This window comes from Oryx dammah, unplaced genomic scaffold (genome assembly GCF_014754425.2).
Source record: "Oryx dammah isolate SB20612 unplaced genomic scaffold, SCBI_Odam_1.1 HiC_scaffold_18, whole genome shotgun sequence".
In the NCBI taxonomy this organism is placed as follows: domain Eukaryota; kingdom Metazoa; phylum Chordata; class Mammalia; order Artiodactyla; family Bovidae; genus Oryx; species Oryx dammah.
In genome coordinates, this window is record NW_024070202.1 from 118,569,203 (window position 1) to 118,581,422 (window position 12,220).

The window sequence follows — 12,220 nt, forward strand, 5'->3', positions numbered from 1 at the left end:
CCATAGTCTTCACTAGATGGACCTTTGTTGGCAAAGTAACGTCTCTGCTTTTTAATATGCCGTCTAGGTTGGTCATAACTTTTTTCAAGGAGCAAGCATCTTTTAATTTCGCGGCTGCAGTCACCACCTGCAGGTAACCACTGTTGTCAGCTATAACGATGGGGTCATAGTTATGTAGGAGAAGATCTTTACTTTTAGGAGACACAGGCTAAACCATTTAGACACATAAAACCCACTTTGAAATAGTTCAGCCAGCAATGAAGTAAAGCAGACAGATCACACAAGAAAGGCACAATCCTGGGCGGAAGCCATGTGGGGTCCGGCCCGTGGGGGGGCAGGTGATCATCCAACTATGACTTCAACCTGAGGATCCGGAAACTTCTGCAATACAAAGTGTGGGGAAATGATGCCAAGCCGGCTTCCTTTGCAAAGCACCCGCGGGACTAGGTGGCCAGGAGCCCCCGGGGTCAGGAGGACGGGGGACGACCCTGTCACCCCCGGTGCCCTGGCTGGCCTCTGGCTCCCGGTTCTTGGGTGGCAGTGTAAAGGGGATGTTGCACACGCGGCCGTTCTGCTGTGTGGGTGTGTCAGGGCTGCAGGCTGGCAGCAGGCGGGCCAGGGTCAGGCAGGGAGCAGCCATGGGCATTGTCGTTCCGGGCCCGTGCCTTGGGAGGCAGCGCCCTGCATTCATCTCCTTGAATACGATCTCATCAGTGACTCGAAATCATCTGAAACACACGTATAAACCGTGCGGAGAGCAAACACCGACAATGCGGCACGTGATGAGCGGGTGTCAAACTCCCCTAGGCTCTGAACAGGGTGCGTTTATTGGAAGTGAATGCAGAGTTCAGTGCCAAGTCAGGATGGACAGATGGGGGCTGGGCCCTGCGAGGAGCCCACTGCACGATGAACGGACACTGGGAACGTCTTGGTGGAGGAGACACAGCCCGGCGTGGCCCTCTGAAGGCTGTGATCAGCTGCTCGGGGCGTGGGAATCAGCACGTGTCCAGGAGAGGGCCCAGGCCTGGCCCCCACCCCCAAGGTCCCAGGTCTCTCCGAGCCCCTGAGTCCCTCCAAAGCTGAGACTCTGTTCAGCCTCGGCTGTGAGAGGTGAGACGTGCAGAGACCAGGCCACAGGAGGTCGGACGGCTCACGTGTCCAGTGGTCCAGCTTCCAGGAAGGGAGTGAACAGGAAGCAGAAGCTGGACCCAGGTGGCTGAACTTGCAGATGGCCGGCGTGGCCCCTAGCCCGCCAAGCAGCCCCTCTGCTCTGGGGGGCTCCGGGGTGTTGTGCCCTCAGCCCCAGGCCCCAACTCCAGAGACTCTGGCCCTGCAGGGCTCAGCCCCAGGAGGCGGCCTGGGAGCGTCTGGAACACGGCCTTCACCTCTTCTCTGCTTCCCTTAGAAACTGTTCACTCCCAGGCAACCCAACCTCTGTGAAGGAAGAAGCAGCCCGCTCACACGCTGCTGCGGGATTTCCTTTTCGGCACCAACGTATCCACGGCCTCCCCCGTCTGGAGGCAGTTACTCAGCTTGTTCTGAGGCCATAAAAGGTGGGGTGAAGAAAAGACAGTGGGTCTGCAATTTCTCTGGACGTGCCACTTTCTTGGGCAGCTTCTTCACACAAGAAGAAATCCGGCTCACTGTCAGATTCAGAATTTCCCATGACTGATTGCTACAGGCAAAGCCGGTCACTCAGACATGACCCCACCAGGATGTTCACTGCAGAGATCCTGCTCAGAGTGGGGAAAAGCGTCAACCCAAGGTTTGCTTTGAAAGGAATTTTCTGTGTGTTTTGAGGGGAGTGGTGCTTTGTCAAGGACGGCGGCTGTGGGTATATTTTAGACGTTCAGTCCGTGGAAGTATGAAGTCTTTGCTCACTTTCCTGACACAAGAGTCTCAGATGAGTCCACAGAAACACACAGGGTGTTCGTCATCACAGGGCACAGAGACAGACTCGAATCCCAGCCCCTTCATCTGTCAGGTAGGGGAGGCCGGGCGGGGTGGGGGAGGCCGGGGCGGGTTGGGGGGCAGGCCGGGGAGGGGAGGGGGGCAGGCCTGGGGGGGAGAGGGGCAGGCCCGGGAGCTCGGGGATGGCACGAGACATGCTCAGCCGGCCGCTGTCTTTTTCGTCACACGCGGCTGAAGCTGAAGCTGGTGAATGGTGAAGCGGGTGGTGCGGCTCCCAACAAAAGCCGGGCGGGAGTCGCTCAGACCCTCTCCCACCCTGTCTGCCAGGTAAGGCCATGGACGCGGCTGTGAGTGCGTCAGTAGCTACACCCTAAAGGCCACACCTCAAGACACGGCTTCAAGGACCTTCTGTCCATCCTCCATGTCTGCATCCTTGACTTGACCTTCTCTCTGGTTTCATCGCTGAGTACCTCTGTGTCTCTCTCTTGAATCACAAACTTTAAGATGGCACACCACCATAGCATCATATTGCTGTCCTCAGCTTGTAAAGAACAGGAATATGAGGGAATATTGCATAATTCTTTTAAAAATGCAAAAAAAAAGCACTTTAAAGCATTTTAAATTCTTTGAACTTCTGAGCTATATAACAGGACCCAGCACAACACCAGCCAACATCTTGTAAATCTGCCTTCTTCTTTGAAAGACAATTTGTTTGCAGCTAGAACCTCCGGGCTGTCAGGGATGGGAAAGTTGCTGATCCAGCCACTTTGAACTTTCCACCAACCTGCTGATGGGGACGCAGCGGGTGTCCCAGCCTCAGCTGGACTGAGACATGGATGGGATGGAGGGGCGGAGCCTGCACGCTGCCCTAGGCGGGGTCCAGGTGGGTGCCCCGGCCGTTCCCATCAGGGAGTGTGATGGAAGCCCAGCAGCACTCCTGTCTCTTGGGCGGAGGGCGGACGTGGTTGCTGGGGGAGCATGTCTGACACACGACGCTGTAATGAGCACCCTGACACCCACGTGGTGTAAACATCAGCTTCAGGGGCCAGGGTGCATGGAGACCCACACCCTATCTACATGCTCTGCTTCGCCACGGACATCGCCGCACGTGCGGAAGGAACAGTCGGACAACACGAAGCAGGTCTCAGGAAGCGCCGTTCTCCCTGGTCTGGCGAGACCACCAGGAGTTTAACGCACGCCATCGCCCTAGGGTCCTGCTCGGGGAGGGTGCAGGCTGAGACCTGACCACCGGGTCTCCTTCTGAAAGCTGAGAAGGTGGGAGTGTGGAGGACCGAGCTGGGGATGCATGTGTGGGACGAGACCCAAACGTCGGGGGAGGCTCCGTCCTCCTGCCTGTCTCTGAGGCCAGGCTCTATGACAGCCACACGGTCAGGAACAGTGGCTTCTGGCTCGCGCCTCCGCGCCGGAGTCTGGCCAAGAAAGAACTTCCTAGTGGAGCCCCGGCTCCAGCCCACGAGCAGGCGGCAGGCCCGAGGCTCCGGTCCGAGGGCTCCCAGGGCCCTGGTGCCCTCGGGGCTGCCCCCCCGCCCCCGCTGGAGGCTGAAGACAGGCTGTCCTGCGTCCCTGAGGCCCCGGCCTGTGGACCCACCAGCTGCAGGGCGTGTGGCCCAGAATGTGTCGCACTCTGGTTGGCGCTGCAGGAGGGCGCTTGAGGAAGAGCCTTTGAACTTGAGTGTTTATCGGGCGGCCCCAACAGCCAAGGAAACCAGAGGCTTCTACACGGGCTGAGCGTCTGCCCCCCACGGCTACTCATCTGGGGTGCCATGGCATCCCCCACCCAGATCCTCCCCGAGGACGAGGGCCGAGCATGGTTGGCCAGCAGTCCTCGGTGCTCAGTTCAGTTCTGTCGCTCAGTCGTGTCTGACTCTTTGTGACCCCACATACTTCAGCACTTCAGGCCTCCCTATCCATCACCAACTCCCGGAGTAATGTCTCTGCTTTTTAATATGCTGTTTAGGTTGGTCATAACTTCTCTTCCAAGGAGCAAGCATCTTTTAATTTCATGGCTGCAGTCACCATCTGCAGTGATTTTGGAGCCCCAAAAGATAAAGTCTGTCACTGTTTCCACTGTTTCCCCATCTATTTGCCATGAAGTGACGGGACAGGATGCCATGATCTTAGCTGGACCATGCCAGATGATCCGGCATGATTTTATGATTTTATTTTATTTATTTCATGAATGTTGAGCTTTAAGCCAGCTTTTTCACTCTCCTCTTTCACTTTCATCAAGAGACTCTTTAGTTCCTCTTCGCTTTCTGCCATAAGAGTGGTGTCATCTGCATATCTGAGGTTACTGATATATTGATATTTCTTGGCGCACAGCAGGTACTTAAATATCTGTTTGTTATTTGCTTTCCTTCTAAATATAAACCACAAATTGCAATGGCCCCTAGTTTTGGAGCTCTTTAGGGAAAAGCCCTTCAGACATCACAGAACTGGTCTGAACACCAACTAAACTGTTAGAAAAACCTTACACCTAGAAACGTGTTGAGATTTTCACAGCAGTGTGCCGTTCCCAGGCTTGGGTCCACAGCCACCCAGGCACGTGCTTGGCTCTCCCTGTCCTGTGAGCAGGGAGTGCGTCGCTGCCATTGCCCACGAGCCGGAGTGTCGGCCACTGCGCCCCCGGGCAGGCGGGCAGCAGGGGGTGGGCTCCTGCCCTTGGGTGGCACCGCCTGGCCCCCTGGCTCCCAGTGCAGGGTGGAGGCTGTGTCCCCACGAGGGCGCTGGTCTTCCCTGAGAAGATCAGCTCTTTGCTGACCAGGGCTCTTTGCTGAGCCCTCGGACAGGTCAGCCCACAAAGTACATGCTGTCACGTCTGAAGTCTGCCTGAATCCCTCCTGCCCTCCACCGCAAACTCACTCCATGCACACAAGTCACTCATCACGTGAAGCTGGCGCTTACATCAGACACTGCTCACAACACACGTCAGACTCCCGCCCCCACGGGGGGTGTGTATTAATTGCAGACCATCCCCCCCAACCCCAGCCTGGAACCTGCTGGAACATGGGAGGCTGGAGCATCTCCAGATAGTGATGGGAGGCAGGAACAGCCGGGTGGGAAGATGCACATTCAGCCCGCACATCCCTTCACGCCCCTGGGGGCCTCTGCCCCTGCAGTCGCCCCTGTTGGCTCACACTACGTCAGGGAGACGGAGGGCTGGCATCTCCCCGTGTTCCCTCTCTTGGCAGCGACTCCTGCGAGGCAGCAGGTGCCCAGCGATGCTGGGGACACCCGTCTGCTCCTCGCGCAGCCTGCCCGGCCTGCAAGACTGCCTCACTGTCCCCACAGCCCTGAGAGTCCAAGGGCGACGGTGCGACGCCCAGGACAGGGCAGGACGAGGCTCCAGGCATTCGGAACCGAGCCCGAGTCCAGAGCGACAGCAGCAGCAGAGCCTGAGCTTGCTGGCATCTGCCTGTGCCCACCCCCACCGCTGCGCCTCGAGGACCGAGTGGGGCTCGAAGGGCGCCGGGCAAGGTATCCAAAATACAACACAAACGAACTTACTTACAAAACAGTAAAGGACACAGAGATGCAGAAAACAAACTGATGGTTGGCTGCCAAAGGGGAGGCGGGGAAGGGGTGACAGGAGTCTGGGATCAGCACACACTCACTTCTATATATAAAACAGCACACAACAAGCCCCTACTGGGCAGCACGGGGAGCTATACTCTATAGTCGGTAATAAGCTAGGTGAGAAGAACCTGGAAAAGGACATGGGCGTGTGCGCCACTGAATCACTCTACTGTACACCCGAGACTAACGCAACAGTAAATCAACTCTGCGCCAAAAAAAAAAGTGAAAGGACCGTTTGTGGGCCGAGCGGGTAGGTAGGAGGAGGGAGGGCTCTGTAGCCCGATGAGCCCTGGAGGAGACCTTGGATGGGGCGGGCGCAGCCCCTCCCCGTCGCGCCCCCCCGCCCCCCCCCCCGCCGGAGCGGGAGGCACGTGCAGGTGAGCACCGCGGGCCGGCCCCCCGCCCCCTGCCCCCCGGAGCCGGGCAGCGATTACAGGTGAGCACCGCCGGGCCCGCCCCCCGCCCCCGGAGCCGGGCGGTAGGTACAGGTGAGCACCGCCGGGCAGCGGTTCTTCGGCAGGTTCTCTTCCCTCTGGGCCACGAGCGAGCTGCCGGGCTCGGCCTGGTAGGCACACAGCGCCTCCCACTCCTTCTCCAGGCGGTTCTTGTTCTTCAGGTGATCCTCCATGTAGGCCTGGAACAGAGAGCGAGCGTCGGCAGGGCCGCCCGCGGGGGCGTGGGCCCGGGGGCGGCCCCAGGCGGAGCCCACGCTCCACCTGCGAGGATGGGGCGGGGCGGGCTGGCAGCGCCGCGGGGAAGGGGGCCCGAGCACGAAGCAGACAGCAGGCGTGGCGGGGGCGTGTGTCCCGCGCGTCGCAGGGCAGGGAGCCTGCGCCAAGCCCTCGCTGGGGCTGCTGACCTCGCTCCCACCTCTGTTTGCACAGAAGTCGTTTTCCTTATAACAGGCTGGTTTCTCTGAACCCACCAGCGGGATGCAGTTTGCTCTGATGGGCGCAGTGTTACGTGGCCGTTAGTGTTAAAAAACAAAACCCCAAACACAAACCAAATATCTGATCCTCATCTGCTCTGATCTTAATTTTTTCCAGGCACCTGCCCCTGGGCAGGGACACAGGAGAGGTGGATGGGCAAACAGGCCTCCGGAACATTCCCTCCACAGACTCCGGAGCTGGTCTTGTTCACTCGTCTTATTGATCTGTTTAGTCCAGAGATGACCGTGGTTTTAAGAAAAAAAATTTCAAAGGACTGACCCAGGTGGTTTGATTGGGCCCAAAGGAAATAGTCTCATCTTCCACCGTCTTGCTTGTGGATTTTCAAATATGTCCACACAGCAAAATGAAACACACACACGTGTGCACACACATGTGCACACACACACGTGTGCACACATGCACACACAGAGCCAGGTCCCTGGGCAGGCACACCAATGTCCGGCCAAGATTTACACTTCTTCCACGCCCACCCTGACCCCTCTGTCGGCCCCTTTGTCTGCTCAGTCCAGCAACCACCACTGCAGTGACCACCACTGCCCTTGGCTGCCCTGCCTCATTGGCACCCACCCCAGAGGACAGACGGGCACGTGAAAAGGAAGGAAGCCCACCAGACGGTCGGGCTGAGATCTCAGTAAAGTGCGGAGTACAGCTGACCTGCACTGCTTTGTATCACTCACTTAACAAACACCGACTCTGCCCATGTTGGTCCGATTGGTGTGCGCTGAGCCAGCATGTGGAGGCCCGGCACCCGAGGGCGCTGCTCCAGGGGAGGGCTCACGCTCCGGGTTGCCTGGCCCAGCCGAGGTGCCCCTGGGCTGTAGCTCCGGGAGGGCCAGTGACGAGGCCCTGGGCGATTATCACACGTCCCTCGATGCCCTGCTACAGCCGCTTAGGGGACCAGCGGATGGCCTTTCGTGCAGATGACCAAGGACTGTGACTGTGAACCCTTTTCAGGGACAGACCGTGAACCTCAGTAGCTAGCCCTTGTGAGGAAAAGAAGCATCACAGCAGTTCTAAGCCCACCCCCCGACACGGCCCTTGGGTTTCAGGAAAAGAATTTCAAAGGACTGGCCCAGGTGGTCTGATTGGGCCCAAAGGAAACAGTCTCATCTTCCAACGTCTTGCTTCTGGGTTTTCACATATGACCACACAGCAAAATGAAACATCTTTAAAGAAGCAACTTTAGGGCACAGTCCAGAAAACGTACACCACACACTGCTTTCTCTGGGGACAGTCATCATGGAACATCACATACATATTTTTTGTACCAAAGTTACTCTAAAAAGGGTGACATTTTTGCACAACACAGTACTTAAATCTGTGTAAATACTGACCAGCTTATTACCTTGCCTAAAATATGGTGTGTGCGGAGGTCCCAGGAAGGGGGGGGTGTTCTGGCTAAGTGTATAGTCTCTGTGCTCCTGGGGTTACTTTTCCCAAGACTGGTTAATGTACAGTCTTACTCATGGGCGGAAAACGGTTTCTGGCAAAATGATTCGGGATCCTCACTTTTCTTCAGAAAATGCTGTTCACGAAGCCCATCAAGGAAGAATGAGCTTTTTTCTGAGAACCGTTGTTTTCTAGAAGTAAGCCATGTGGGGAGTTGTTGGTTCTCTCCTGTCACAGTAACTCAAGGTTGTGTCCAACTCTTTGTGACCCCACGGACTGTATGGAGCCCACCAGGCTCCTCTGTCCATGGGATTCTCCAGGCGACAACAGTGGAGTGGGTTGCCCTTTCCTTCTCCGGGGGATCTTCCTGACCCAGGGGTCCAACCAGGCTCTCCTGCATTGCAGGCAGATTCTTCACTGCTTGAGCAATCGGGGAAGCCCCAAATGAGCTTCTTTCAATAAAGCATGATGGATTCTAAAATGATGAGCCTTGGAAGGTTTAATCCGATCTCAACTGTTGTCTGCAAAAGGGGCCTCATGCTCGAGCCCGCGAACTGCAATTACTGCACCGGTGTGCCCCAGAGCCCCCGCTCCGCCACAGAAGCGACTGCGGTGAGGGGCCCCGGCTCCCGCAGCTGGGAGAGCCTGAGTGCAGCCAGAAGGAAAAACGAGGAAAAGAAAAGCAAACACCAAGACAAAGCTTTCCTCCTTTCAGCGTGCACTGCTGCACTCATCCGTGCTCGACCTGCTCTGGTCGTCTCAGCCGATCTGTTCCGAGCTTCTCTGTTAGTATCTTTACAAAGCGTCGTTCACTGGAATAAACGGATATAATTCCCATCCACGTCTGAGGAGCCTTGGCTCCCTACGCTTGTGGATTCGATGCTTTTCTGCTGAGACATGGGAGTGGGTGTCGCGTTGTCTGTGGGGAAGCGAGGCTTTGGTCGTAAAAGAATGAGTTTTACACAAAAACAAGACCTGCCACCATGACTCAATACCATGAGGCCCCTTCTTTTCAAGATGTGAGAACAGGTGGAGGGGTCCTCCCCAGACACAGTCGGCTCCTGGAATAACTAGGTGAGTGAACATGAAATTTAAACACTCCGTGTGCTCCTCCCCCAGACTGTAGGTGTTCTAAAAGCTGACACTTAAATACTTTCATTTAACATGTGTGTGTGCGTGCACATGTATGTGTACATGTACATGTGTGCATGTGTGCGTGTACACGCACGCACACGTGTACATGTGTGTGCGTGTACGTGTTTGTGCATGTACGTGTGTGTGTGGGGGGGACAGTGGGTATGGCAGGAGGGCTTGGTTTAAAAGAGATGGTACCTTTTTATTCCATAAACAGCACAAGCAGGAAAGGACAGAAAGTGAAGGGAAGCAGAGAGAAAGCAGAAGCCACCGACAGCCCCCTGCCCCGCGTGAAGCCGTGGGCTGTGGTGACTGCCACCGTCCTTGGCCCACGTGTGAGCTGCTTTTTGCTGTTGCTATCGTTCTTCTGTCCTGACAGCTGCTGCCTAGGCCTTGGACGACATCAGTGCTATGGGGTTTTCTCACTTGAGCTGAAACGATGCTGAGACGAGGGTCTTCCAGAGGTGCCATCCTGCCGCCTCCTCTGCTTCCTCCCTCAGGCCCCTTCCGGTTCCCCCACAGGCGGGACCGTGGTCACAATGCCACCTGCCCCAAACGCCGCCCCTGGTGCCCCCGACAGCCTGTGCTCTGTCCAGACTTCATGCCACCAACCTGCCACGCCGGCCCAGCAAGAACACTTCTCTGCGTGAACTCGTCCCGTCACCGTCATCCTCCACACTTCACGCCGATTCTGCCATGAATCCACCCAGACGTCCAGGTCAGTGCAGACGCCACCTCCTCCCTCAGGCTCGTCCCTGCCCGGATCTTCCTTTCCCACAACCCACTCCCCACATCAGATACTCACTGCTGTAAAACCTGCGTCTCTGCGACGTGAATCCCGTTCTGCTTTGTGGGCGCCAGGCCCTCCATCCTCTCGTGAGAGCAGCTGTCCCAGGCTGGGGCCCGTGCTGCATGCACTTAGCACAATGTCTGTGGAACGGCTGTCGCGATCTGGGAACCTGTGTGCCGTCTCCCAGTTGCTAAGTCACATCCAGCTCTGCGACCCCACGGACTGCAGCACGCCAGGCTTTCTTGTGCTTCACCACCTCCCAGAGTTTGCTCATTTGTGTCCATTGAGTCGGTGATACTATCTGACCATCTCATCCTCTGTCGTCCCCTTCTCCTCCTGCCCTCAATCTTTCCCAGCATCAGGGTCTCTTCCAGTGAGTCGGCTCTTTGCATCAGGTGGCCAGAGTACTAGAGCTTCAGCTTCAGCATCAGTCCTCCCAGTGAATATGCAGGGTTGCTTTCCTTTAGGGTGGACTGGTTTGATCTCTCTGCACCAATCCAAGGACTGGTGCAAGGGACTCTCAAGAATCTTCTCCAGCACCACAAATTGAAGTAATTTGTATTACTTCAATTGTATTTTGTATATTGATAACTGGAAATCTAAAATTTTTGCCATCAAATCTAAAACTTGGAAGAACTGCCCCCCAAAGTACCATAAGGACTTTGGAATGTTTCATTAAATATTTTCTGCTGCCTTTTCCTTTCTGAGTTACCCAAGGAACATCCATACAATTCGTGTCGAATGCTCCTGGGACAATCTCAAGGTCTCACAGGTTTGGAGGCATGGCCAGAGTTCAGAAAGCTCTTCTCCCAGTCTCCCCCACTGTTTGATCTTAACCCCCTTCAGCGTCCGGGTCTGTGGTGTCCCTGTGGGTCATTTCTGTGGACCTCGTGCCCTGGGTGAGCAGCCTCTTAGGGAGGTGCTGTGTGCAGTCCGTGTAAGGAGCCTGTCTTCCCCATGGGTGGTGAGCTCCTGGGGCGTAGGGACCTGTCCTACACCAACACCATCACCTGCACAGAGGAAGCTCTGGGTACACAGAGCAAAGCATGGGTCACCAGCACTGGAGGGGGGCTGGCCAAGTGAGGGAGACCCCCCACCACTTGGAAGACCCCAGTCAAGTGCAGAGTCAGGGCTCAGCACCCGTTGGCTCAACTTGAAGAGCTTAGATAGTTAAGCCAGCTACCGCAGTTCATAAGGGTCCTTCGGACGCAATGCTCCCCTGGACGTGGGTTCTGGCCGGCTCTGGGCTTACGGGAATTGTGTTCCCAAAAGCCTCGGTCCATCAGGGGAACTTCATTCGGGTTGAGTTCAGGTAAGTCCTACGTGTAAAGGTTTCTAAAATCTTCTTGAATTGTGGTACTTTCCAAGAGCCTAGGTTTGAAGCACTTGCATAGAAGATAATCTCCAGATCAAGCCATTCATGGAAAAAAGTCTTGAGCTTTCAGAATACGGGTTTTCTACATTTGCAGTCAACCTGGCTGACACTGAGCTCCTGAGCCTTGACCACGTGATGTTACCACGAGGACGGCTTTCACAGGACGTAGTTCGTGAGATATTGACTCAGTCTAAGGTGTTCCTCTTTAATCTTCCTCGTATTTCTGACTTTAACCTTCCAGTTCCCGAGCTCACATGCCCTTTTCTGGCCCACACAATTAGACTGTTTGGATAGGAAAATGACCAACAGTTTCTGGACCACAAGGACCACGAGCCACGAGATGACTTTTCAGGAAATGCTCTCCATATGTTGGAAAAACCAACTGCCTCCCACATTTAATAGAATCAATTCACACAGAATCCCAAACCTTTGGGACAAAAGTTACTGCATTATAATGTGGAGACTGTGCGTCCACAATTTGTTAATATCGCCCCAGTATTTTTTGCATGGTTTTCTGATCAAATTGTCAACACCTTCCAGTCAAGAAAGTGATTCCTAAGAATATGGAGCGTTTGGGATACTCTGGAGTATAAAAAAAGAGTTTTGTTAATAATCACAGGCACATATTAAAAAAATAATCACAGGCACATTTTTGTATCTTTGGGAAGTTAATTTTACCATCACTCTCAGAGCCTTTGTGAATGCCTAAGGGAGTTTTCCAATAGGAAGGCAACTTTAATAAAACAGAGAAGGCAGTGAGCTTGATTTCAAAAAACTTCTTAATGATGTAATAAACAAAAAGGTTTGGTCCCCACACAGAGACTTCTTGGGCAAACCATCTAATTTTACTTACCCTTAATATACTGCCATGCAAAAATGGGAATTCTAGTACATATTTCTAAGGTAGTTCTGGGGCTTGGCCGAGTTAATATATGAATTATACTTTATGACTATAAACTATATACAGATGGAAAAGATGGTGTTTCTCATTAGAGAATATCTTAACATCTCTTCCATATTCTGTGACCACAGTGTTCTGGGGACACTGTCATTACCTAATGAAATACAGTATGT

General features: G+C 54.8%; 1 protein-coding gene and 1 long non-coding RNA gene across 2 annotated transcripts in view; one reads left to right on the forward strand and one right to left on the reverse strand.

Moving 5' to 3' along the window:
- PTPRN2 (protein tyrosine phosphatase receptor type N2) overlaps nt 1-12,220 on the reverse strand; it is a 555,617-nt gene that overhangs the window by 53,442 nt on the left and 489,955 nt on the right. Inside the window, exon 15 of the mRNA XM_040259938.1 lies at nt 5,995-6,142. Within this exon, the coding sequence (XP_040115872.1) occupies nt 5,995-6,142 (148 nt within the window). The remainder of the gene's footprint in view (nt 1-5,994; nt 6,143-12,220) is intronic.
- Nucleotides 1,569-4,319, forward strand: LOC120877734. The gene is made up of 2 exons (XR_005724384.1): nt 1,569-1,765; nt 2,239-4,319. It is a non-coding gene; the product is annotated as an uncharacterized LOC120877734 (long non-coding RNA).